The following is a 25105-nucleotide window of genomic DNA, read 5'->3' on the forward strand; positions in this document are numbered from 1 at the left end:
ACAGGTTTCCCTTCGTAGTGTGATGTCACTGTGTTTGCCCCCGCTATTCATAATGGCTTTATTTCTGTATGCAGTATAAAAGCATGTGGAATACAAAGTAGTACAGCACTACGCACAGTGACATCGTCTGAGCCATTCTTCATAGGCCAGTTCAGCCAAAGGACAGCTAGCCCCACCTATGGAGGGAGGAGCTAAGGGCCCGCAGGGGAAATCCCTGAAGAAACAAAGAACAAAAAAATCTATTGAATTTTAAACCATCCTAGAGGAGAATTTCAAACAAAACCTACTGTCAGGCTCTGGCTCTGTTCAACCTATATCAGTGTTGCTCTGAAGGCTTATGGAATTTATTTCTTTTCAATAGCACCCTGTGGTTTGATCCCCATTGAGTTCTATTGGAGCTGGCCAAAGGGGAGGGGGGTGATCCTCACACACCCAGGTTATCACCCTGCCGCCGCAGAAATGTACTCCTCCAGCAAAGGGGTGCCAAAGGGGAGGGATGGAATGAGCGCCTGGCATCAGAGAACGTCCTAAACCGGGCACCGACACAGCGAATGGTGTGAGGCTCTCAGCCAGGCACGCAGGGCTGCATTATCTCTACGGGGCCCTTCAGCCAAGTGTGCAGTCCCTGGGAAGAGTGACAGGTCTTTCCGTTTGCGATAATGGAGCCAGGGTGTTTGCAGCTGGTGCGGTGGGAGCCTGCGGGCTCTCCGTTGGTGGTTCGGCCATTGCCTTGGGATCTGCTCTGATGAGGCTGGGCAGGTCTACAGGGGCAGAGCAAGAAGAGTGGATTAATTTGATGTCTCTCTCCCACCCCTGACGGTAGCTCGCAGTCTTGGTACAGACCCCATCTCCCCACCTGGGACACCAGCCCAATAACTGCAGCCTGGGGTGGGGGGGCACTCTTTCCTCCTTCAGAAACCGCCCAACTGCAGCCACTTTAACAGATGGGAGCCGGCCCCCACTCTGGAAACTTGCCAGTTTGCTCCCCCCTCTGGGGAAGGAGCTAGCCCCTCCCATGGCTCACAGTGCATGGCTACAGTCTGTTTGTAGCACACTTGCTCCAGGAGAGCTAGCGCAGGTATGTCTCCTCCAGCTGAGAATCGCCCCCCAGCTCCAAGTGCAGATAGGCATGCAGCATGTGCGGGTAGAAGGACGAGAGTCCTGCTGCCCCAAAGTGCCAGCTAAGCCCCTCCTCCAGGGTCCGCTAGCCCCACCTAACTGCTAAGCCCCACCCCCAGGGTCCACCAGCCCCACCTAGCTGCTAAGCCCCTCCCTCTGAACTGTTCTGTTGAGTCTTGGCACTGAGTCCTACCATCCTAGTGCTGGTTGGGAATTTGTATGCATGACTTTCCAATGGAAAATACAGTTCTGGAAACTTTTCAGTTTTCCCTTGTGAAAATCTAAGCAAAATATTTCATTTCAGGTCAGTTGGAATCGAATCAGAATATTTCAGTTTTGAACTGACCTAAAATGTTTAGTTCTGTAGCAGTTCAATAAAACAAAAAACTATATTTACATATCGTGGCACATTGCCTTACGGGAGTGGTAGTTCTGGCCCCTTTCTCTCCCATGGGCTGGGCCCCCGGAGCACTACATCTCCCATAAGGCATGAATTTCACACTGACCAAGCTGCGTGGTGGCTCATGGGAGTCACATGATTGGGTGAATTATGGGAGATGTAATCTGACTAGGGAGCCTAGCCCCCAGTGAGGACAGGTGACCCCCCACAAGGCAATGTGCCACTGTAAGGAAATATATTTTAATGTTGAAATGACTCAGAATGAAGCATTTTGCTGTGGGGAATGTTCAAAAGTTTTGCTTTGTTCAATAACGCTGAAACGCAATGTTTAGACCTTGCTGTTCCATGGGAAATTCCAACCTTTTGTCCCATTTCAGAATCAAATCAAAGGTAGAGATGTCAAGATGGAAATTCCCAACTTCGCTCAGCTCCCCTCTGTGAGCCCCTCTCTCCAAGGGCATCTTCCCCTTGCTAAGTCCTCCCCAGATTTAGGACAGTGTTGCACGTTGCTGAGTGAGAAACTCAGGCTCTATGCTGGCAGCAGCTGCTGGGTCACTAGCACTGAGTAAGGCAGCAGGTGGAGCTGCCCTCAAAGAGCAGGTGAAGACAGAGAGGTGTTAAGGCACATGCAAGGAACCTGTGAAATGAGCAAGAAGAACTAGAAGAGCCCAGACTGACCAACGGCCAGTCCCTTTCTGCATCTTGCCAAGGATTTCACAGGACTCAACGAGGGACCAGACCTTTATCTGGCTATCAGGGGTATCCAGACGTATCATCAGCAATGACAAACGTGGGAAGGGAGACCAAACCTCCTGCCTCAGTAAGCCAGTCTCCAACTGCTAGAGACCAAGATGAGACCCTGTATGGTGGGGAGATTACATCACCTCTGCCTGTTGTGAGGTTCTTACACCTTCCTCCGAAGCAACTGGCTCTGGCCACTAATGTTCTGATGAGCACCCAGCTGCTGGGTGGTCCCAGACCTTCCCTGTTTCCACTGGAACCATCCTTGCCTTGTGGAAATCTCCAGAGTTCCTGTTCTTCCCATGTCCCAGGAGAAATGGACTCAGAAAGGACATCCCTCCAAGTACTGCCTTGATCCCTTGTTCCTCCACCCCACTCACCCATCTCCCCATCTTCCTTTGCTTGCCTTGTGATTACCAGGCCCCCAAGGAGGATTTAGACTCACCTGGCAGCCTGTCCCCCCTAGAGTGGCCTCCTGGCATACTGCCGGCGATGTTTGTCATCAACTCGCTCCAGGTACCAGGTGCCAGGGAACAGGTCGTCTTTAGAGCCCTGGGGAGTGTGGTTCACTGCAGAGAGAGAAACAGGATTGAAGCATGGGTGCTGCAGCTGTGGGGCAGGATCCCCTCGTGCTGGGGCTGTAAGCAACCTGGCAGCATTGCCATGGGGAGAGGGACAGCTGCTGGAAGTGTGAACCTGAGGTCTGGATCTCCCTGCAGGCTCCCAGCACAGCCCTGGCTGGGATGAGGTGATCTGAAAGCTACAACTGGGAACAGCCGCCAGGTCTCCTGACTTCCAGGCCTGGGCTCCAGCTGCTGGCCCTCGTTGCCTGAAAATGCACTACGGGGGAGCTGGAAGGTGCTCTTGCCTGGCCAGACTGTCTCCAGAAAGCTCCAGCCAGCCAGCTTTCCAGCACAGACACTAGGTGATGGACGCAGCACATCCGAGCTCAGTGGGGCTCCCAGCAGGTGAGGGCCCCAAATGATCCTCCAGAGCCTTGGCCAGCACCTCCACTCAGTGGCTGTGGGAGAAGTGGGAGTCCCATGCTCCCCCCAGCAGGGAAGAAGGGTAGCTAGGGCAGAAGAGACCTTGTTTCCCTGGACTTAGTTTGTACAGAGTCAAAAGAAGAAGGAGGGCCAGTGGTAAGGAAGCTTTGCCAGGTAATTAATGAGGGGATGTGTGTGTCCAGCTGTTCACGGTGGTTTAACAAGGGGGCCAATGTCTATTGCTGAATTAGGATGTCAGTAGGAATTTCTCCAGCGTGCCTGGGACACTGAATCGGAGGCCAGGCTGGGCGAAGAGACACCTGCCCTTTTCCTGGTACCCCAAGGGTTTTCAGGCATGTCCCTAGAGGGGACCATGTGTGGTTCCATGTGTATTGTGTACCACTGACTTCCAGCTGTCTCAGCTCACTAACGTGCAGTGTTGTTTCCTGGCTGGCCACCATGCAGACTCCACTTGGATTCACCCCCCCAAGCAGCAGCAAGGGCTTCCCAGTAATAGTTGCCATGGGCAGGGGTGGTGGGCCCGATCCTGCACCCTCCTCCACTCCCACCCACCCTTTGAGAGGAGCTGGAAGTGCTCAGCATGATTGAAAATCAGGCCCCTTCCTGAGGTGCCTACACGCGGATTTAGGGACCCAACATTAGGAAGTCCAGCCCCACTGAGGTGTCAGCACCAGAGTGCTGGCTGCAGCTGGCCACTGGGCCCTCTGACTGTGCTCCCTCACCCAGGTGATGGCTTTCCTCTCTCTGCTTCATGATCTCTGCAAACTCCTCCGGGGGGACACGCTTCCGGGCATCCAGGCGAGTCTGCAGGTCAGAGAGGCTGGAGACCAGCTTATCCAGGGGAGAACCTGGCAAAGAGAAAGCCTGGTGAGAGAGCGAGCCAGTCAGGGCCAGGGAAGCCGAGGGTGCCCAAGGGATCCATAACCAATGAACACTACCCCATCAAGTCGCAGCTCCTCTGCAGGGGACAGGTGTCCAGGTAATTCCCCCTGCAGGCCAAGGGTGTCCCCACAGGCCCTGTACATCATCTGCCTCCTTCCCCAGGTGGGCAAAGCCATTCAGAAGCGGATAAAGCATCCCTAATGAATCTCTCCTCACCCCATTGTCTGGTGGCCTGAGCTCCGATCCCAGCACCCAGCTCGGGATGGGGGTGGGAGCCCAGCGGGGACAGTGTCCCTAGGGCTTTCTGCAGTCACACTGTGAGTCGGGTCACATTCCAATCTCAGCTAGCCGCTGAGGGGCTCAGAATAAACACACACACCCCATGGGCAAGCAACCCCCTAACTGCCTCCCCTCGCCCCGGGTTTGTGCACCTGCCTCTTGAGCAGTGGGTGCTGGCTGCTGTCATAGTCAAGACTGGCTGGATCCTTGGTAGTTTGCTGTGGCAGTTCCAGGGTCCCCATTTACTACCGCCCACTGTAAGGTAACCCCCCAAAACCTGTTCAACATGGAACCTCTAAGCAACGACCCTCAGACTCCCTCTGCTAACCCCAGCAGCAGCAGAGTATGGTCTTTGCGGCCAGAACACAGCTCCATGGGGGGGTCATTCAGGCCCACTCTCCACCCCGCACCCTGCACTGTCTGCTCCTGCACTCAGGATATTTACAACCATGCCTGGGCTGGGGGCTCAGGAGCTCCCCAGGATGAGGGCTGGGCTGGGAACAGAAGCCTCATCCCCAGGCCAGAGCAGGAAGGATGACCCTCCACAGCCATCACTGCCACCTAAGGTGTCCGATGGCTGACGAGCGAGGGGAGCGAATAGGAAGGGACTCACCCGGGGCAGTATCCTGCGAGACGCGCATGGAAAACAAGCTTGCAGCCAATCCCGAGCCATAGGAGAAGGCCCCAATCCTGGAGCCAGCCAGCTGCTGAGCAGAGTATCTGTGGCAATTCAAACCAAGCTGTCAGTGGCGAACGTCCATGCTAAAGGCCAGACACCCCAAATCCTGGGAGCTACCCACACGGCCTGGCAAGCTGATGCCCCAGGGGGCAGTGTGTGGGCTGTAGGTGAGCTACTCTGACCTGGGACATGCTGGAAATCAGAGATTTTATTTTAAATCGGGGGGGGCAGCCAGAAATGGCCCCCAGGCTGAACCTAGGCTGTACCTCCCTAAAATAGAAACGATCCCCCTGCGTGACAGCAGGCAACCCCAGGAAGCGGGCAGAGAAGGGCAGGAGAGTTTTGCCTCCTGCTCCTGTCGCTGGCGTTAAGGTCTGTGGGATCCAGACGAGGAACAGAAGCAGGGTTTGGAGTTGCGAGTGGGCACCACTGCGGGCTGATTTGGTGATGACTAGTGAGGTAAGGGAGCATCACCTGCATCTGAGCAGCCAGGAAATCAGATCTCTAACTACTGCGGGGAGAAACTGTCTCCAGGCTTTCCATACCAGCAGGCTCCCTGAAGTGGGGCCTAGAAGGATCAAGTTCAGACATGCCTCAAGACAGCAGCTAGGAGAGCATGCACCAGGAGCCAAGATCCCCTGGTGATGGGCGTGATAGAAAAACCAGAGGCTAGATGAGCTGCACACAGGGAGCATTAGTATGCATGGCAGTCCCTGCTGAGAGCAGGGAAACCAGGGGACGTTGCTGTGTCTCGGGCAGAACTAGGAGTTGTGGGGGAGAGCGTGCACTAAGGGCCAGGCACAGGCAGGCTCTGCAAAGCACAGTTAGCACCGTCATCCTTAGAGTGCACGAGTGCCCACCTGCAGGAGCAGGGTCTACCCCACCCTGAGAGCGGCTGAGTCTTTTCTTTCCCCTCTGCCTCTGACACACACTGGGTTTGGTTAAACAGCAACGCTATGCACGCAACGAAATAAAAAGACTTTTAAAGTTGCAAAGTGAAGCACTGAAAGGGAAAAACCCACAGACAGGTCATGGCAGAGAAACGGTCACTGTGCAACCTGGAATGTGCCCCCTTCTCAGGCCGAGCCCTCCTGCTGGGGAGTAACTGCGGGTCAGGAGAAGGTTGTAAGAACAAATAGTCTATAATGGCAAAGGCTACATCCCCCTCATACACACACAGACCCATTCGTGCACACACAAGCATGTGCCCACGCACACACATGCACGACTGAGCATACACACACACCCACACACCCCGCTGCTCCCAAACACACACACATGCAGCCACCCGCTTATGTGCACACGCACACATGCTCATGCGCGCACACACACACCACACAAATGCCCACTCATGCACACAAATACACTCACATGTGCACACACACACACACTTGTGTGCACACACAAGCCCAACCACTCCGACATGCACGCGCACACACTTGCACAGAGCTTTGGTACTCAAGTGGCTGAGTCATTTTTGATCCATAAGCTTTCGTGAGTAAGAACCTCACTTCTTCAGATCCCACAGGACCCTCTGTTGCTTTTTACAGATTCAGACTAACAAGGCTCCCCCTCTGATACTTGATTTTTGATCCAGTTTTTTTAAAAAATGGAACCTCAGGCAGAGACTAGTCCTGGAAAAATCACAGCTCTTCTGTCAGACTCCCCCCATTGTGGCTCAGTAACTGAGAAAAGTCCTTTAGATGAGGAGTAACTGCTGCTCAGCACAAAGGCTGCAGGCTCAGATCCCAACTGGAAATCAGCTTTGTGCCCAACCCCCTGACTTGTTCTCTGCCAAGGCCTGGGCACGCAGGGGTGGGGCAGGGCTTGGCGGAAAGGGGTGCTTGGAGCTGGCACTCACTGTGCGAGGAGGGAGGCGAGGCAGCCATACATGGACGGGGTGTACATGTTGCCGTTGCGAGAGGAGAGGAGCAGCGAGGGCTTGGTTTTCTGGCTGAACATTTCCAGGCTAGCTTTCTGAAAGGCCTTCTCCACGTCCTTGTCAGAGTAGGTGTCTTCCAGCTTCACCCCCCTGGGAAGAGGGAGGAGGAGGTTCACTTGTGGGTTAACCAGCCAGGAGGACCAACTGCGCTGGGAAAACGCACCAGCTGCCCAGCACGAATTCCCTCTGGCAATCCGTCTCCCCACAGCGGGCCATATGGATAGCAGCAAGGGTCAATGGCTGGCAGCTCTGCAAATATCTGCTAGGGAAGTGCTGCCGGCCTGAAGTCCTGCAGCCCTGTCTATTCACATTGCACCCTGCTTGAATTTGCACAGTCCCTACTGGGGAATTGCTCCCCTTCCTGGACAGTTACAGCCCCCGGAAGAGAATCTCACCTGCCTGATGGACCATGACTCCCGCTAGGGAAATCTCACACTCCCCGGAGCCCAGCTAGAAAGTCTTGAGCCCCTCGAACAGCTGCTGCTCCCACACCCGCTTTGCGTTTTCATTTTTAACAATCGAGCTGGGTGACATGACGCTCATCATGCCTTTGCTGACAAGGACCTGCTGTGTTCAGCCTCATGCCAGTCACTCAGTAGGGATGGAGAGCAGCAAGGAGCACTCGGTGTTATCTGGGGAGACCTTGCCTGCAGCTGGCATTAGAGAAACCTCACTACCCCGGACACAGAACTGTCATTCACCAAACAGCTACCATCCCCCCATGGAAATCTGAGCCGCTGCAAACGCCTGCAGGCCCTCTAGGGACACCTCTGTGCCCCAGGTGGTCATGGCACCCTGGGAAATCTCACCCTGACGTAGTACTAGTACAGCTCCCAGACAGCAAACAATTCCATCAAGGCTGGGAGTGCAGACCTGTCACTTGGGGTGAAATGCAATTGGGATGGTGGCGTTCTCCCAAACCCAGGAAATTCAGAGGGAAGGGTAAAGTCAAACAAATCCAAACACATTATGGTCTGGAAATGCAGCTAGGCACCCAAACAGCCTGAACTCTGCCCCATCTTGGCCTCTCCCCAGACAGTGATCTCTTGGACACAGACTGCACTTGAATGTGTTTTTTAACAGTGGAACTAAATCTCTCTGTGTCAGCAAAAACCTTAACTTTGCCCCATCCTGACAATACAAGAACCGTAGGTAACAGATGTGGCAATTACCTACATATCCTAGCCAAGCTTGACTGAATCGCGTTGAAGAATTTTAGGAGTTCACTGTATTAAAAATGCAAATGTTCATGTATTCCTGGAGGATTGTCTGGAACATCTCTAGGAGGGAGCCAGGACTAATGCAAAGCCTGGCAGTGTTCTGATCTTCAAGGGACTCTTTGAAACAATGGGCCAGACAAGGCTGAACTTTTAGTTGAGTGGGTTTCCCAGGAAATACTTGCGGGGGGCAACTTCTCATCTCTGGCCTCTCTCTTAACTGTGCCCTCAGGAGTAACCCACTGTCTGCAGATCACCTGTTATAGGAGGACAAGATGAGAGGCCCCAGTTGGATAAAAGAGGCACTCACCGGTGGGCTTATTCTCAGCCAAGGTGGTTATGGACTTATAACCACAGAAAAGCCACTTGGAGGGGCCTGAATGACTGTTCGCCTGCTAGAGCCCTTGCTAGAGACAGGGGGTGATCTCTGGTGAGCTTATTAGCTTGAGTGTAGGTTCCTTTATTGTTTGCAATATTTTCTCTGTAACACTTTTATCTTAAGAATAAATGTGCTTGCTTAGAAAAAGCTAGGCGGTAACTCAGCTGTGAACAATTACACTGTTCAGAGCCTCTGAGAAGAAAAACAAAGTAGGTGTGCTTAGGCCGTCTGGCTTGCTTGGGGATTCACAGTGTAGGCAGGGAACGGTGCAGCCAGAAAAGACTCCGGTCAGGAGGGAGAGAAACACGTGTCTCTGCCCCGGAGAGGTGATGGCTGGGGAGCAAGAAGCCTGAGAGTGGGTGCCCTGGCTGGACCACAGAAGGGGAATACAGGTGCAATTGCCCTGAACTGTGAGATCACACAAGTATGATTGAGGCTTTTTCATGTTTATTGATTAAACTGATTTTAAAAGGCATGTAGTGTACTTGTAGCTGTGTCGGTCCCGGGATATTAGAGACAAGGTGGGTGAAGTCATATCTTTTATTGGACCAGCTTCCAAAAGATATTATATACCCCACCTTGTCTCTTTAAAAGCCCTATTGTTGTTTTTTTTCCATTTTTGGCATCCCTTATGTGAGATTGGGGTGGTCTCAGCTGCATATACACATATCCTGCATAAACACACAAACACCCTAGTTCACGCCCCCAAAATCTGACCTCTCTGTTGAGCAGAGCTGGTGCAATGGGCAGTTGTTGAAAGCTATTTAGATTGATGGCCATGTTTTGCCCCCATTTTTCATAACTGAAAGACTGTCACAAAGAATTTGCCCCATTTCAAAATGGCTCCCACCTCCCGTTGTTCTCAATAGGACTGAAACTATAGCAGCACTCAGGGAAGATAGCGCTCCTCCAGGATGTGAGGAGGTGGAGGTACTTCAGTCCTACTGAGGACAGTAGGAGATAGCAGCCATTTTGAAAAAGGGCAGTTCATGGACTTCTCTAGTAGGCCTCTAACCTTCAACTAAGGTGACCAGATATCCCAATTTTATAGGGACAGTTCTGATATTTGGGGCTTTGTCTTATATAGTTGCCTATTTCCCACCCCCCATCCTGATTTTTCACACTTGCTACCTGGTCACCCTACCTTCAGCCTCTGCGGAAGGAGAAACCTTCAGTTATGAAGAATGATGGGGGGAAATGATCATGAATCCAATTATTCGCCTTCCTCTGCAGCATGGGTCACGGGTCTCTTGCAGGTTTAAACTAGTGTAAATGGTGGATTCCCTGTAACCTGAAGTCTTTAAACCATGATTTGAGAACTTCAGTAACTCAGCAAGAGGTTAGGGGTCTGTTACATGAGCGGGTGGACAAGGTTCTGTGGCCTGCCATGTGCAGGAGATCAGAGTAAAGGATCACCATGGTCCCGTCTGGCCTTAAAGTCTATACGCTGGAGCCTGTGCACAAGATTCCAGGACGTTTTAACTCCACAGGAAATTTGAAGAGTCGATGTTCTTCTGTTACTGAGATTATTAGGGGCAAAAAAGTCTGGTATAAAATTAAAAATACCTCCTTTAAGAAATGTGGTTCTTAAACTAATAGATTGCCTTGTAAATTCTCTGAAAGTTCATTCTGCTCTCAGAGAGCAGCTGCTCCAGGGATGGGAGGAACTGCTGTATTTTCATACATAACGATAAGGTTGAATCCATGCTTTCAGTGCACAGCTCCGCTCAGGCTTCATTACTGAGTTGCTACCGATGCTTCCCCGGCAAACAAAAATCCTTAGCTCTTCGATAACAATCTTCAACTCTCAGTAGAAAAGCACCTCCCAAAGAATCATTAGCCCTGCTCGCGATCCAGCCAGGATAGCCAATTTGCCACAATGCCTGCAAAACACCTGACATGGCTAGGCTGTCGGAGTGCTGAGACCCCTGCTGCCACACTGGCCAGCACTGTCTCACTGTTTCCTTCCACTCCCCTGACTGTATCTGCCTCTTGTCCTTTGTCTCATACTTAGACTGGAAACTCTTTGGAACAGCTCTTTGTTCCGTGTCCATGCGGCACCTAGCACAGTGGGGTCCTGGTCCATGACTGGGGATCGCTCAGTGCTGCTGCTACATTCCTGTCCACTGACTCTGGCTCTGTGGTCACACCCATAATGCACTCAGCGCTCCCCAAAACCTCGACACAGCAAATAGAGAGCCACGTCCCGCCTGACCACAGGCATCCCCTGCTAGAGGGCTCACACCCCTCTGTATGCCTGCAGCTCCCATGAGAGCCTTGCCCCAGCCCCACCCTCCATGTACCAGTCTCCGCAGCTTACAGAGGCTAGTGCCTGCAGACCATCATGCCGAAATGCTGCCTGCCATAATGCATCAGCCCCTGCCAGAGGGGTAACACGTACCCTGATGCGCACCACCCTGCCAGGGCACCCTTCGCCTCCCTGTCACCTAGCGCCCTCGCTAAGGAAATCACACACTCACCCTAAACATCCTCCCACAATAACCTCTCCCCTGAGCATCCACAGCACCCCAAGGAAAAAACAGTCCCCACCAAGACACTCCTAATGTGGCCTAGAGGCTGGAGCATGAGACTGGAACTCAGGGGATCGGGTTCTATTCCTGGCCCTGCTACTGGCCTGCTGGTTAAGTCACTTTCCCTTTTGGAGCCTCAGTTTTCCCATCTGTAAAATTGGGAGAATGCCACTGAACTGCTCTGCAGATGACAAATGCTAACTAAAAGCTGGGTATCGTTATCAACAGACATTGAAAAAGCATCTGTCCCTGCACAGTCCCTATGAGGGATGTGCCACAGATGTGTGGACCCTGCTTCAATTTCCTGCAGCCCCACTAGCAGAATTGCCTCTCCATGGATGTTGGCAGCCCAGGGACTCTCACACCCCTGGCAGAGGCCACTCCTGCTCCGTAGCGCTCACCCACCTGAAGGCCTGCAGACCTTTGTAGAGGCCGCTCTGCGTGTCGGGGTTGGGAGCTGCTAGGAAGTCGTTGAGCATCATTCGCCCCACAGACTTTTGCACCAGTTTGCAGAAGGGCGTGTGGAAGATCATGAACTGGAAGTCTTCCAGGGTAAAAGGTTTGTCCACCCCCACTGCAGCAGAACGGAGACGGAAGCCACCCATTAGAGACCCATCAACCCCACTCTGCACAGAAAGCCGCAGCACTTGCAGCAGGCACTGAAGGCAAAGACCCATAGACCTACCCCACACAGGGCAATGGGATGGGTGGGTGGGGAAGAGACCCACAGCCTTCCCATGCTGCATAAGGAGACACCGACAACCCCACAGATGCCAGAAATGGGGACAATATGGGGAGATTTATTCACCCTCATACTAAACTAGGGCAGGAGAGTCCCTCACAGCTCTCTGGCACAGAGTCTCACCCTTCCTGCACAGGAGCTACTTTGAAAAGGGACTGGCCCCTGGAGCTGGAAGGACTCTCTCGATCCAGCAAACCACGAGTGCTGCAGACCCGGCTGCCACTGCCTGGGCTCAGCCTGGGGGCCTGTTCTGGGGCAGCGGGTTGGTTACAATGGCTATTCAGCACGTGCCCACACAGCCAGGCGCTCACACCTTCGTCCAATGGGGAACGCCCTCATGGCTCTGGCATGCTGCCGCCAGCGAGCTCCCCAGGCACAGAGCCCTGGATGAGTCACAGTAGGGAAACATGGGTTTTTAAAGGATTTAAACTCTCCTCAGATGGAGGAAACAGCACCCACCATTTCAACATGTGCTGTCTGTCTTATCACCCAGCCAGGCCTGGCCCCTGACCCCACATTAACCAGCCTCTTTCCAATAGCTCTCCCACCACTTTGTCTACCAGCCAGGTCAGAGGCTAACAAATTACAGGTTCACGGACTTCTGGTGTCTCCACCTCCTATCCCCATCCCTGTGTTCCCACCACTCTTGGCTCCTCCAGTCCATGGCCCCTCTGTCCTCTTACCCAGAAATCCACAGGCCCTACAACATGGGGTAGGGTGGGGGAGACAGACACAACAAGGGGGGCAGAGAGAGAGACTGTGAGCCCCACAGAAGCAGAGGAGCAGGTACCCCAGCTGACACAGAATAATAGAAATGTCCAGCTGGAAGGGACCATCTAGTCCAACCCCCTGCACTGAGACAGGACCAAGGAAACCTAGACCATCCCTGACAGGTGTTTGTCTAACCTATGGCACTCACAAGATTTCCTGCTTCACTCATAGGCTCTGTACCTTTCTGCCACTGGCTCTGGATTTTCTTGCGGTAGACAGAATAGCATTGATCCAGGGCCCGGAAATAGCACTGGATAGAGAGTTTCCCATCCACCATGGGATACTCTGAAGCCATGTCTGGTTTGTAGAAATCATATACATGTTCCATGTGGGTTCCCCGAACACCTTGGAGGAGAGAAAACAGACTCACCATTGTGTATCGGAGACAGCAGGGGAACAGAACCTCAAACCCTCTCCATACCAGCCCCCCACCTGCAACGAACCTCTTAGCCAAAACCCACCACAGCTCTTTAAAAAAAAATTCACCCCATAAAATTCACAAAATTCATTCATTTCATGAGCCACTTTTCCACCTCCTCTTCCTGCTCTGACCTCATCCTATAGCCTTCATATCTGAGATCTTTTCTATTAAGAGAACCTTCTCTGGATACACTGGAAAGGTAGGTAGATTCTTGTACTACCCCTGTCTGTGTAGTATCTGAGCACTTTCCAGTTGTGCATAACACAACATGACTAACATCCGGCGTGTGTGGTCCACTTTCTCTCAGCCTCCCTCTAGAGGGGAAATTCTGTGTGGCGGAGTGCTTGGAGTGCTTTTATATAAATATGTATGTGCTGCTCTGTGCTTATAACAGAGAAGGCAGATCAAAGAAATGTGCTGGGCACAGGGAAGGGAAGGTGGGGAAGGTTGGGATGGTCCTGCATTCCTAGGGGAGTTCATTCCAGCCCAGACCTCAAGAAAGCTCAGTCTCCCAAACACACACGAGCTTTTCCCTTATAGTAGAGAGGACCATTGTGCCTGAGGCACAAAGTTGTCGAGTCCTTATCCTGGAGCTATAGTCCCTCTTAGATGACCTGGGCCGAGGCAGAGATTGAGCACCTGGAAGGTAAGGACTGAGGCAGTGAACTCGATATTCTATGGGAAGCTGGCATAGGGGGCAGAGGATGGTTTTGTTGGGCCCATGGCATCCCATGTTGCTGAGGAGATGTGCTGTCCCATTCTATATTAGCTCAAGTTTCCTAAGTGCTGCCAGTTTCATGGCCAGGTATACTACACTGCTGCAGCCCAGCCGAGAGGTGATGAAGGTGTGTACAACTGAGGCCAGGTCGTCGTCTGCCAGGGTGGGGCAGAGTCCCCCAGCCAGCCAGAGATAGCAGAAAGCGTTACTCATGGACACTGCCACACGAGAGCTCATCGTCAAGAGCTCAGCATCAGTGAGGAATTCAGGAGCCTCCTAAGCTATGGACTGAACTGATCAGCTGACCAGTTGTGCCACCATGGCTGTAAACTCCTCAAAGTGCTTCCTCTGGCCACCAGCACTGGCCATCCTAGTGATAGTGGTGTGATTGTATGTGGTGAAGGAGAGGTAGAGAGGTATGTCATCTGCATATCGCTGCACTTGAGTCTATGTCCTCTGACCAGTTCCCCTAGGGGCTGCATGTAGATACTGATTAGGACCAGGGACTCCACCAGCGATGAGTTCAGAGGCAGCAGTGCAGTTTTCTATCACTGCCCCTTGAGCGTGTCCCTACCAGATGGATTTAAACCATTTTAGTGCACTCCCTGGACCCATCACCTCGCATAGGCAGGACTGCTGTATCTCATGGCTGGCCATGGGGAATGCTGCAGCGAGACCCAGAAGGCTGAGATTGGATGTCTGCCCTGTATCCACTGACAGCAGGAGTTCATCCAACAGTGCCACTGAAGCAGTTTCAGGTCCATATCCTGCCCCGAATCCAGCTTGTGCCAGATCTGGAATATTAGCTTCAGTTAGATGGGCATGTAGTTGGCCTTTGGCTAGCGACTGCGAGCTTGCTCAGGAGTGGGAGATTGATACTTGACAGTGCCCAGCTAGAACCGATGTGTCCAGGGCAGGTTTCTTCGGTGCTGGTTGGACAGTTGCGTGTTTGAAGGGGGAAGGGAAGATTCCTTCCCTGAATGAGGCTGTTTGCTCAGGACTCTCCTGCACTAGCCAGGAAGGGCCTGGGTGGATTCAAGCTGCTGTAGGGTTTCCAGTCTTCCCTAAGGAGTGAATGTGCTGAACTCCAGGAATGGGCTGCTGGTGGCTGGGTACAGGCAGAGAGGGCCCTGTTTTGAAGCCTTCCTGAACAGACATTAACCTTTCAGCACAGCAGGATGATGGTTCCTTGCAGCCCTTGGTGCTGGGCTCTGGTGCAGGCTGTAGGCCCTCAGGATTGGGAAAGCTGTTTACCACTCTGGACAGCTCCTTAGGGCAGCTACTATGGAGGCAGATAGGACAGTTCAGGGCATGTAATACAGCCTCAGCTTAGGCCTGGAGCAGTTGTGTGTTTCAATCTGCTTCAGCCTTCATTTTCTGCCATCCACACTTGAGTTTCTGACCCCCCCATCCAGCTCAGAGTCGAGAACAGCTAGGTGATGGAGATGGAGGGGACACAGGGGTTGGGGGACAGCATAGATGCCAACTTTCCCCAGCGCTGGTGGGTGCTTGTGCGAGTCGCGCCCCTCCCGCCCCGTCCCCACCCCGACTCCACCCTTTCCCCACCCCCGCCCTGCCCCCATTCCAACCCCTTCCCCAAAGTCCCCGCCCCAACTCCACCCTCTCCCTGTCCCTATTGGACCCCTTCCCCAAATCTCTGCCCCGGACCCACCTCTTCCCTGAGCGCATTGCGTTCCCCCTCCTCCCCCCTCCCTCCCAGCCACGTGAAACAGCTGTTTCTCGGTACAAGCGCTGAGAGCTAGGGGGGAAAAGCGGGCACACAGCGCACTCAGGGGAGGAGGTGGAGGCAGAGGTGAGCTGGGGCGGGGGGGCAGGGAGCTGCCAGATCAACATCAGTCTGAGTTCATATAGCATTGCACTGCCTGCTTCAGGCCTGTGGCTAGGAACCTTCCTGAGCTGTGCACAGGCAGCAGGAGTCTGATATCCATACTCTTAGATTGCTCTGTTTTCTTGTATGATTCATCATGGTTTGGACAGTAACAGGTAAGACAGAGGGCTTTGTAGTGCCTGCTCCATTTGCTAAACGTCAGGGAAAAGGTGTGTTAGATCCATAACACAGTTGAATCCTGGGAATGGGCACAGCTAAAGTAGCCTGTTCCTGGATCAGTCATGTTGGCCAGATTATGGAAAAATCTCAGCTTCTCTGGATCTTTTTATTTATTTATTGTATATCTCTTGTATACTTCCAGTCCTTTGTTGTTAATTAGGTCAAGCCACATGTGTACTGGGCCTGGGACAGTTGTGTCCACAGTCTGTAATTTGTCAAGATCTTCCAAAAAACCCTTTATTTGTTTTTGCAAATTTAGTGCCTCTTAGTAAAATCCTTTGTTGCCTAAACCATGTGCTCTGTTTCCAGCAAAGTCCTTGTGCTTATCGCAAGTTTCACCACACTTACGCTAGCTGGATGGAAATGCACAAACACAGGGCCAGAGTCTCAGCTGGTGAAAGGCGACATAGCTACACTGCCCTCAGTGCAGCCAGGCCGATTCACACTTAACGCATAGTTTGGCTGAGTGCCACCACATATTACTGAAGCAGGGACATCAATCATTCTCTCTTTATTTAGCCAACCACGAGGCTGACGGTGGCTGTGGAAATTCAGCAATTCTTCTCAATGAGTTTTAAGACCATGTTAGATGTGGTATCATGTCATGGGGCGTGTAGACCCCATGTGGACCTGGCAGCCAAGGAGTTACTGGAGGAACTGCTGGTCATCCTTGACTGGCAGCCTCACAGCAGCTGGGAGAATAACAGAGCTAAGAAGCAGAGGGGTTGGTGGCTGCCAGAGGAGCAAGCACGCCAGGGACAGAGGGTCCTGCCAGGAAGCTAGTGAGAGGCTGCCCCAGAATGACAATGACCCAGAGACAAAATGGCCAGAGCCACAGGCTGCAGAAACAGACAGACCCAAGGGAGGTAGGAAGAAGCTCAGGGCACAACAGGAGAATTGTGGAGGACTTATTCTGCCTGCCTGGGTTCAGGGCCCTGAGCTGGACCCAGCGGAGTGGGTGGGCCCAGCTTCCCCCACCTACCCCTTAACAGCCAAAGGGGGTTCTCGGCCCCTTGAGGACAAGGCCCAGCTAACCCCCGCCAAGCATAAGGGGAAGTCCATAAACCCCAGTGGGACAGAAATTAATGTCCTTGATCCCAGAACAGGACTACAGAAAGTCAGAGAAGAAGAGTGGACTGACCGCCCCGCTGATCCAAGCAGACTTTGTGCAATGCCCTGTCTGGCCAAAGGGAGGCACTGACGCATTGGGGATCACTCCAAATGTCTCTTTCCATGAGGTTTAAATAGTGCTGAGCAGCCAGACATCAGGCACATAAGATGACTGCACCTGAGACGTTCTTTCCTCTTTTACATTTTATTTTCATGAAGGCCTCCTTTGCACACTTCACCTCTGCATGGAGGAGACTGCAGCAGCTTGGACTTGGTACTCCACGGTTTTCTTTTCATACACAGACTTAGTGGCCAACATTTTGAAAAACAGGAGCCTAGAATTAGGCTCTTAGGTGCCTACTTATGAATTAACCCAAGTGAGTGGGGTGCTGGGCACACAGCAGCTCCCACTGACTTCAGACCAAAAACACAGCCCTGACTCACTACTGATCATCTCATTAAGAGCCATGAAGTGCCCCGTGTCCCTCCCCCATCCTGAAACATGTATTCCACAGGAGACCAATTGCTACAAGGCTCAGGAAGGATTGATGTCCAGAGACACACAACCTGGGATCATGCGTCTCCAGGGCTAAGCTGCCCCACAGACAGTGGCCTATTGCTAGAATCTGGCCAGCTCTGGCCAAGCACCAAACACTCCTAGGAAAGACAAAGTCATTGTATTAACGGTACCAACCTCTCTCTAGCACCAGAGGGGCCTCTGGTCCAACCAGCATCGCTACAGCTCCTGCCCCTCCTGTGGGACGGGCATTGCCAGTGGCATAGACTGCAATGTCACCACAGACCACCATTGCATAGCGCCCTAGGACGGGACGAGAACATAGAATTGGTTAGGCATAAACATGAACAAAATCACATACAAGTCTAAATCTCTGTTTATCCCTGTGCCAAAAAGTAGAAAAATCCCTTGAGACTTGTGACCTGCAAGGGAAACAAAATTGAGCATGTGCCCTTTTCACCACCACCGCCTTGCTTTGAGGGGTAGATGCTTTGATGGATAAAGGGAGCCTGACACGTTTAAATTTTTTTAAAGGTTTCTTCCTCCTTGTTTGTCCTCCTTGTTAGAAATTCAAAGTGGTCTAGCCAGGAAGCCTGGGATGCTGCCAGACAACTCATGCAGTCAGGACATTACAAGAGTCAAGAAAGTGGCACCCAAGGTGAGATGAAGGGTTTAGTCTGTGTTTGCTTTTGTTAGCATTTACTTCACTTCAGTGAGTCACATGTTGGGGGAAGGAAGCCTTTGCTAAATATGCAACATCCCTGTGAGAAAAAAAAATAGACCCTCTGAAATAGCCAAGAGGTCCTACAGCCAAACCAGGGAAGCCCAGAGCCGGCACTTTCCAGCCCTCTTTACATCCTAAAAATCAAGAAAAGGGTACAAGTGCAATTTGGGGGGGGGGGGGGCAGAAAGCTTTGAAAGTCACCTTTAAAGTCCCAGACAATCTGCCAAGCAGACGTTTACGGGGGCCACGGTGCAGAAAGGGGCATGGCCAAACTGCCATGGTGACATGGTTTCAGATGTTGCCTACTGCCATACTGTCACAGATGTACATCTATCCCACACAGAGGGGGCAGTGAGTAGGATATGGAGACAGGACTGTGGAGTTCTGGGACTGCAGAGGCCGGGCTGCTTGCCTGGGGCTTGGCCACATTCCTCATTATGGGAGACAACAGGGCTCAACTGTTTCAGTCTGAGGGCTGAACATACTTAAAAAACATCAAGTGGCCCCAACCAGCGCAGAGCGGCCCATCCCCTGCTATTGCACTGCTCGGGATGTGTGCTCTACATTAAAGCAACCAGAATGTGTACTGAACAACCCTGCTTCCATCTGACGCCGATTTAATGGCAACAGAAGCCAGAGCCTAGTGTTCCCTACAGCACAATCCTATTCAACTTATAAATGATCTGGAGAAAGGGGTAAACAGTGAGGTGGCAAAGTTTGCAGATGATACTAAACTGCTCAAGATAGTTAAGACCAAAGCAGACTGTGAAGAACTTCAAAAAGATCTCACAAAACTAAGTGATTGGGCAACAAAATGGCAAATGAAATTGAATGTGGATAAATGTAAAGTAATGCACATTGGAAAAATAACCCAAACTACACATACAATATGATGGGGGCTAATTTAGCTACAACTAATCAGGAAAGAGATCTTGGATAGTTCTCTGAAGATGTCCATGCAGTGTGCAGCGGCAGTCAAAAAAGCAAACAGGATGTTAGGAATCATTAAAAAGGGGATAGAGAATAAGACGGAGAATATCTTATTGCCCTTATATAAATCCATGGTACACCCCCATCTTGAATTCTGTGTACAGATGTGGTCTCCTCATCTCAAAAAAGATATACTGGCATTAGAAAAAGTTCAGAAAAGGGCAACTAAAATGATTAGGGGTTTGGAATGGGTCCCATCTGAGGAGAGATTAAAGAGGCTAGGACTTTTCAGCTTGGAAAAGAGGAGACTAAGGGGGGATATGACCGAGGTATATAAAATCATGAGTGGTGTGAAGAAAGTGAATAAGGAAAAGTTATTTACTTGTTCCCAAAATATAAGAACTAGGGGCCACCAAATGAAATTAATGGGCAGCGGGTTTAAAACAAATAAAAGGAAGTTCTTCTTCACACAGCACACAGTCAACCTGTGGAACTCCTTGCCTGAGGAGGTTGTGAAGGCTAGGACTATAATAGGGTTTAAAAGAGAACTACATAAATTCATGGAGGTTAAGTCCATTAATGGCTATTAGCCAGGATGAGTAAGGGATGGTGTTCCTAGCCTCTGTTTGTCAGAGGGTGGAGAAAGATGGCAGGAGATAGATCACTTGATGATTACCTGTTAGGTTCACTCACTCTGGGGCACCTGGCATTGGCCACTGTCGTTAGACAGGATACTGGGCTGGATGGACCTTTGGTCTGACCCAGTATGGCCATTCTTATGTTCTTACGTTATGTTCACTCTCTGAGGCTGCAGGCTGGGCTGGCATCCCCTCCGCAAGACGGAGTTGGACCTTTGATCTCTGCAGACACTCCCCAAGTCCTTACATAATAGTAGCTGCTCCACACCCAGGTAGCAGAAACCCCTGGCAAGCACCCTGCTGGGGATTCCCTGACCATGAGGACGATTCCCCAGTGAGTGTAACTAGCTCCTGTGTCTCCGTCCTCACAGCTCCTGGTGCAGCCAAGCTCCGAGCCTGCTCTCCCTGTGACTCCAATGCAGCAATGGAATAAGTCAGAGCTGCTTTCCTCCCTCCTGTGATACTGCACGTAGCCAGTGGGGGAGCTGCTGAGCAGCTGCACCAGATTAGGCCCAGCGGCCGCTCAGGTGGCTCCCAGCAGAGCTACTGTAGGGAAAGCCATAGGGAGGCAGACAGAGAGGCCAGGCACACCAAGTCTGATTCGGACACTTCAGTTCCAGCATAGAGGGTCCGGCCCAGAGAGCACACTGCCAATTTGTAACCAAACTAGGGTTGCCAACTTTCCGATTGCAGAAAACAGAATACCCTTGCCCCGCCCCTTCCCTGAGGCCCTGCCCCTGCCCTGCCCCCACTCACTCATTACCCCTCCCTCCATCACTCGCTCTCCTCCACCCTTGTTCACGTGGTCATTTTCACTGGGTTGGGGCAGGGCGTTAGGGTGCGGGAGGGGGTGAGGACTCTGGCTGGGAGTGTGGGCTCTGGGTGGAGCCAGGGACAAAGGGGTTGGGGTTCAGGAGGGGGCTCAGGGCTGGGGAGGAGGTTGGGGTGTGGGAGGGGGTGAGGATCTGGCTGGGGATATGGGCTCTGGGGTGGGGCCAGAAATGAGGGGTTCAGGGTGCGGGAGAAGGCTCCAGGCTGAGGTAGGGGTTGGGGTGTGGGGGAGGGTGAGGGCTCTGGCTCAGGGTGCGAGTTTTGCAGTGGGGCCAGGGATGAGCAGTTTGGGGTGCAGGAGGGGGTGTGGGCTATGGGCTATGGCCGGGCAGCGCTTACCTCAGGCGGCTCCCGGAAGCGGCGGCATGTCCAGCCTCTGTGGAGCCGGTGCTTGGGAGGGGGGCAGCGCGCAGAGCCTCCCTCACCGCCCCTGTGCCTAGGGGCCAGACATGCCACCGCTTCCGGGAGCCGCAAGGAGCCTGCTTTAGCCCTGCTGTGCTGCCGACCGGACTTTTAACATTCCGGTCAAAAATCAGATGCCTGGCAACCCTAAACCAAATCCTCATTATCTTCTTAACACTGTCGCCCTCGAGGCCTCGTTCAGAGCCTGGAAGACCACCAGTTTGGGGTATCAACCACTGTGAAGCTGGGGCAGCCATTATCCCTGAGAACCTACCCTACTGCCGCTGGCCATCTCTCACTGGCAGCCCTGGCTGGGCCCCGGGTGGCAGAGCAGTGGCACCTACACCCATGCTAGCTGGATGTCACTCACCATCCCAGGAGCTGGATTCCACCCAGTCAACAGAGTTGAAGAGGGAGGCTGTGCCTCCATAGCAGGCGTTGGTGGTGTCGATGCCTTCGACGTCCGTGTTCCCGGAGTCCTGGAAGAGCTGCATTAGGACTGTCTTGACAGCCTTGGACTTGTCAATGATGGTCTCCGTGCCGACCTCCAGCCGGCCAATGGAGTCCCAGGAGAGACGGCTGCGTTCCACAAGGCGCTGCACCACGGTCAGGCATAGGGAGTTAATGTCCTCGTGAGCTGAGCAGAAGCCCATCTGCTTCTGGCCCAGGCCCAGGGTGTACTTCCCGGCTTCCACACCATCATACTTCTCCAGCTCCACTTGTTCTACATACTGCGAAGGGAAGTAAACCTCCAGCGCAAGAATGCCCACGTCCTTCGGCCATGAGTCCGACCAAGACAAGTGCTCCACAGAGGTGGTGGAGAAACTGAAAGACAAGGAGAATGCTGAGTGTCCTCTGACATGTGGTGGGAGGAGATCGCAGACCCCTCAGGGGCACAGCCAGCTGCATGCATGCATGCACAGACCTAGTGCGGGCCACGGAGGCCATACCAGACACCTGAGATTGTAACAGCATATAACACACGCTGCCCCAACACAAACCCCAGAGGAGACAGCAGAACCCTCGTGAGTGGGGATATCTGGCTGCATACCATCACCCAACACAGGCTGGAGAGCCAAGAGAGGGCACAGCAGCCTCCTCATGGGCAGCAATCTGTTAACTACACAGCCTGTCTCAGAGATGTCCCCATTTGCAGATGTCTGCAAAGCAGCAGCAGGGGCCCCTCTTCACACACGCACAGAGCTGCTTTGATTCATGCTCCAGAAGGGAATCTGCACATTATAGAACCTGTCCCCCCGACCGCCAAAGCAGAGCTGCTTTGATTCATGCTCCAGAAGGGAATCTGCACGTTATAGAACCTGTCCCCCCGACTGCCAAGGCAGTGTTTGTTTTATTCTAAATCACCCCTTGTTTTCAGATACAGCTAACCACGGTTCCCAACCCTCCAGGATTGGCCTAGAGTTTCCAGGAATTAAAGATTATGTCATGTGATGAAATCTCCAGGAATACAGGCCACCAAAATTGGCATCCCTATTACTAACAGCTCTGTTTGTTACTCTGCTTCAGAGGTGGCCAACCTGAGCCTGAGAAGGAGCCAGAATTTACCAATGTACATTGCCAAAGAGCCACAGTAACATGTCAGCAGCCCCGCATCAGCTCCTGCACCCGCTCCCAGCGCCTCCCACCCACCGGCTGCCAATCAGCGCCTCCCCCTCCCTTGCTGCACCTCCAGATCAGCTGTTTTGTGGTGTGCAGGAGGCTCTGGAAGGAGGGGGAGGAGTGAGGGCATGGCAGGCTCAGGGGAGGGGGCGGGAAGGGGTGGAGTAGGAGCAGGGCCTGTGGCAGAGCCAGGGGTTGAGCAGTGAGCACCTCCGCCCCCCCCCCCGGCACACTGGAAAGTTGGCGCCCGTAACTCCAGCCCTGGAGTTGGTGCCTGTGCAAGGAGCCACATATTAACCTCTGAGGAGCCACGTGTGACTCCGGAGCCCTGGGTTGGCCACCCCTGCTCTACTTGGAGAAGAACGAGCCTTTCTGCAGCTCTGAGTAGTCCGTTCCCCCAGCTGGTGAGGGATTGTTCCCTCCGGTCCCCTTGCCAGTCGTGTGTTAAATGGCCAAACTCAGGGGACTCCCTTCTACTCCTGGGGGTGTTATTCCACAGCCTAACGGATCTCCTGATACTCCATTACATTGCCTTTGCCTACATTCCCTACCACTACTCCTAGCTCTCCAGTCCTCTCCTGCTCTGTTGTTTACACCCTAATTAGTTCATGTATAAAAGGGATCAATTCATAGGCCACGGTCAATGGAGAAGCTCCCATTGTCTTCACTGGCTTGGCATCAGGCCCAAAATCCTCTGTACAGTGAGTGCTCCATGTTACTATTCAAATCACGTCACCCCGGAGCCAAGCTGTACACAATCTGCTCTTCGTAGCTTTCCCTCAACTCCAGCCTGTTGCTGCCCTTCTCTAAAATGCTTCCAAAAATTGTCATCCTTCTCTGTCCGGTGCAGAGAGGGGTCCAGCTGGAGCCCGAACTCCAGATGTAGCTGCACCACAGCTGCAGAGGCACTCACCCCTCTCTGATGTGGGACAGGGTGGCTTTGCATGTGCAGCCTAATCAGATTGCAAACTTGGGTCTAGTTAGCTGCCACCCTCCCCCACAGGTCTTCCACCCTTACTGGGTCCCAGTGCTCTCCCTCCCCCTGCATACCTGCCTTTGGGATTATGTTCCTTCACTCCGTTATTGTCAAACCCCGGGCCCTTTGTATTCCTGCTCTGTCCTCATGCTGCTCACATCCCCTCCTAATGCAGTACCAGCTTTGCAGTGCACTCCCTTCTCCAGATCACAAAGCCGCCTCAGTATGGCTCCCAATGGCTGTTGTGTCAGATCCCCATTCCCAGGCAGTGCCAAAGCCTCCCTCACGCTGGAGTGCAGAGGATAGCCGGTCAGGTCACTCCCCAGCAGAGAGCTATTCAAACACATTCCTAACTGAGCTGCCAGGATTCCCAGAGCATCCCAGCAGGGGCGAAGGAGAGTGCCCCATGTCCTGACCCTCAGGCCTAGCTCCCCAATCTGCCTCTCACCTGGCCTGCTGTGCGGCAGCTGTGAGGTGTGCTGGCCGAAGGGGCCACTCCTGTCTCTGCAGCGCTCGCTTCACTTGCAAACAGCACCTGGTTTGACTGAAGAGGCGGAACATTTTCCCCAGGCTGATGGGCAAGGAGCAGCAGCGAGGTCTCTTCCCCAGCCCCACCAGCACTTATATAGATTCCCTGCAGCAGGGCCAGGCAAAGTCCCTCCCTGCACTTATCAAGGGAGCTAACTGTGTGTGCTTCACTCATTGCTCAACCAAAGGTCACAACACACCGGCCAACACGACAAAACAGGAGCACCCTTTCCCCACAGCCCCTGGGGCCTCCCTTGCCACTGCCTCCCGCAGGGCCCTGCTCTCCTACTCACCTCCTTCCCCTGTGCTGCATCTCCCTACAAGCCTCGTCTCATGCCTCGTGGGGCCTGACCTCGCCATAACTCCCTCCTCACCACCCCTGCCCACCCCACACTCGGGGGGGGGGCTGCTGAAGGTTCCAGTCTGCACCTGTTACCCTTTCCCTCCCCCCCCAAAAAACCCCTCCAGCACCTGGAAGTGGGTCAGGTACCTCAGGGGGTGGGACACACCAGTGAAAGCTGCACGCTCCATGGTGCCCAACTCGAACTCGTCCAGCTGAATGTTTGCCAGAGGGGCTCTTTCCCCAGCGTGTTCTCTGGCACATTGGGAGGTCCAGGGGCAGCAGCTGGGGAATTGTCAGTGGAGAAAGACAAAGCTAGACACTTTTCCAGAAGGAAAAAACCTGTCCGGTTTCTCCATCCCAGCTCTGAGAACCAGCTTGTCGAGTCTTCCCAGCCTGCAGCTAAGCAGGGGCCTGCTACGCAAGAAGGCAGCACCTGTGTCTCTTGGTTGTGTCTGAAACACTGTGGGTCTTAGCATGGAAACAGCCTTAGGTCTCCAGACCCCGACAGCTGAGTCACAGTCGCAGCTTGGCTCCCCTTTGTACTGTACATGGCACCCTACCTATGGCCCAGCCCCACAGAAGGATTCAGG

At 53.0% G+C, this 25105-nt stretch overlaps 1 protein-coding gene across 4 annotated transcripts; it reads right to left on the minus strand.

The window, feature by feature from the left end:
• Window positions 1-44: 44 nt before the first annotated feature.
• Window positions 45-24331, minus strand: HMGCS2 (3-hydroxy-3-methylglutaryl-CoA synthase 2). Of its 4 annotated transcripts, none has more exons than XM_024101127.3 (10): window positions 24093-24331; window positions 21419-21873; window positions 17701-17826; window positions 12870-13034; window positions 11582-11750; window positions 6969-7139; window positions 5042-5148; window positions 3990-4115; window positions 2706-2829; window positions 45-761 (listed from the first exon to the last, which is right to left on the minus strand). In XM_024101127.3, the coding sequence occupies exons 1-9, from the start codon at window positions 24203-24205 to the stop codon at window positions 2723-2725; spliced, it is 1539 nt and encodes a 512-aa protein (XP_023956895.1). In that variant the 5' UTR covers window positions 24206-24331; the 3' UTR covers window positions 45-761; window positions 2706-2722. The 4 variants fall into 4 exon arrangements, with proteins under 4 accessions (XP_023956895.1, XP_042706978.1, XP_065410815.1 ...); XM_042851044.2 differs by having other exon boundaries at window positions 45-214; window positions 24093-24311; XM_065554743.1 differs by lacking the exon at window positions 6969-7139 and having other exon boundaries at window positions 45-214; window positions 24093-24314.
• Between the last annotated feature and the right edge of the window lie 774 nt (window positions 24332-25105).

This window comes from Chrysemys picta, chromosome 8, assembly GCF_011386835.1.
Source record: "Chrysemys picta bellii isolate R12L10 chromosome 8, ASM1138683v2, whole genome shotgun sequence".
Lineage (NCBI taxonomy): Eukaryota > Metazoa > Chordata > Testudines > Emydidae > Chrysemys > Chrysemys picta.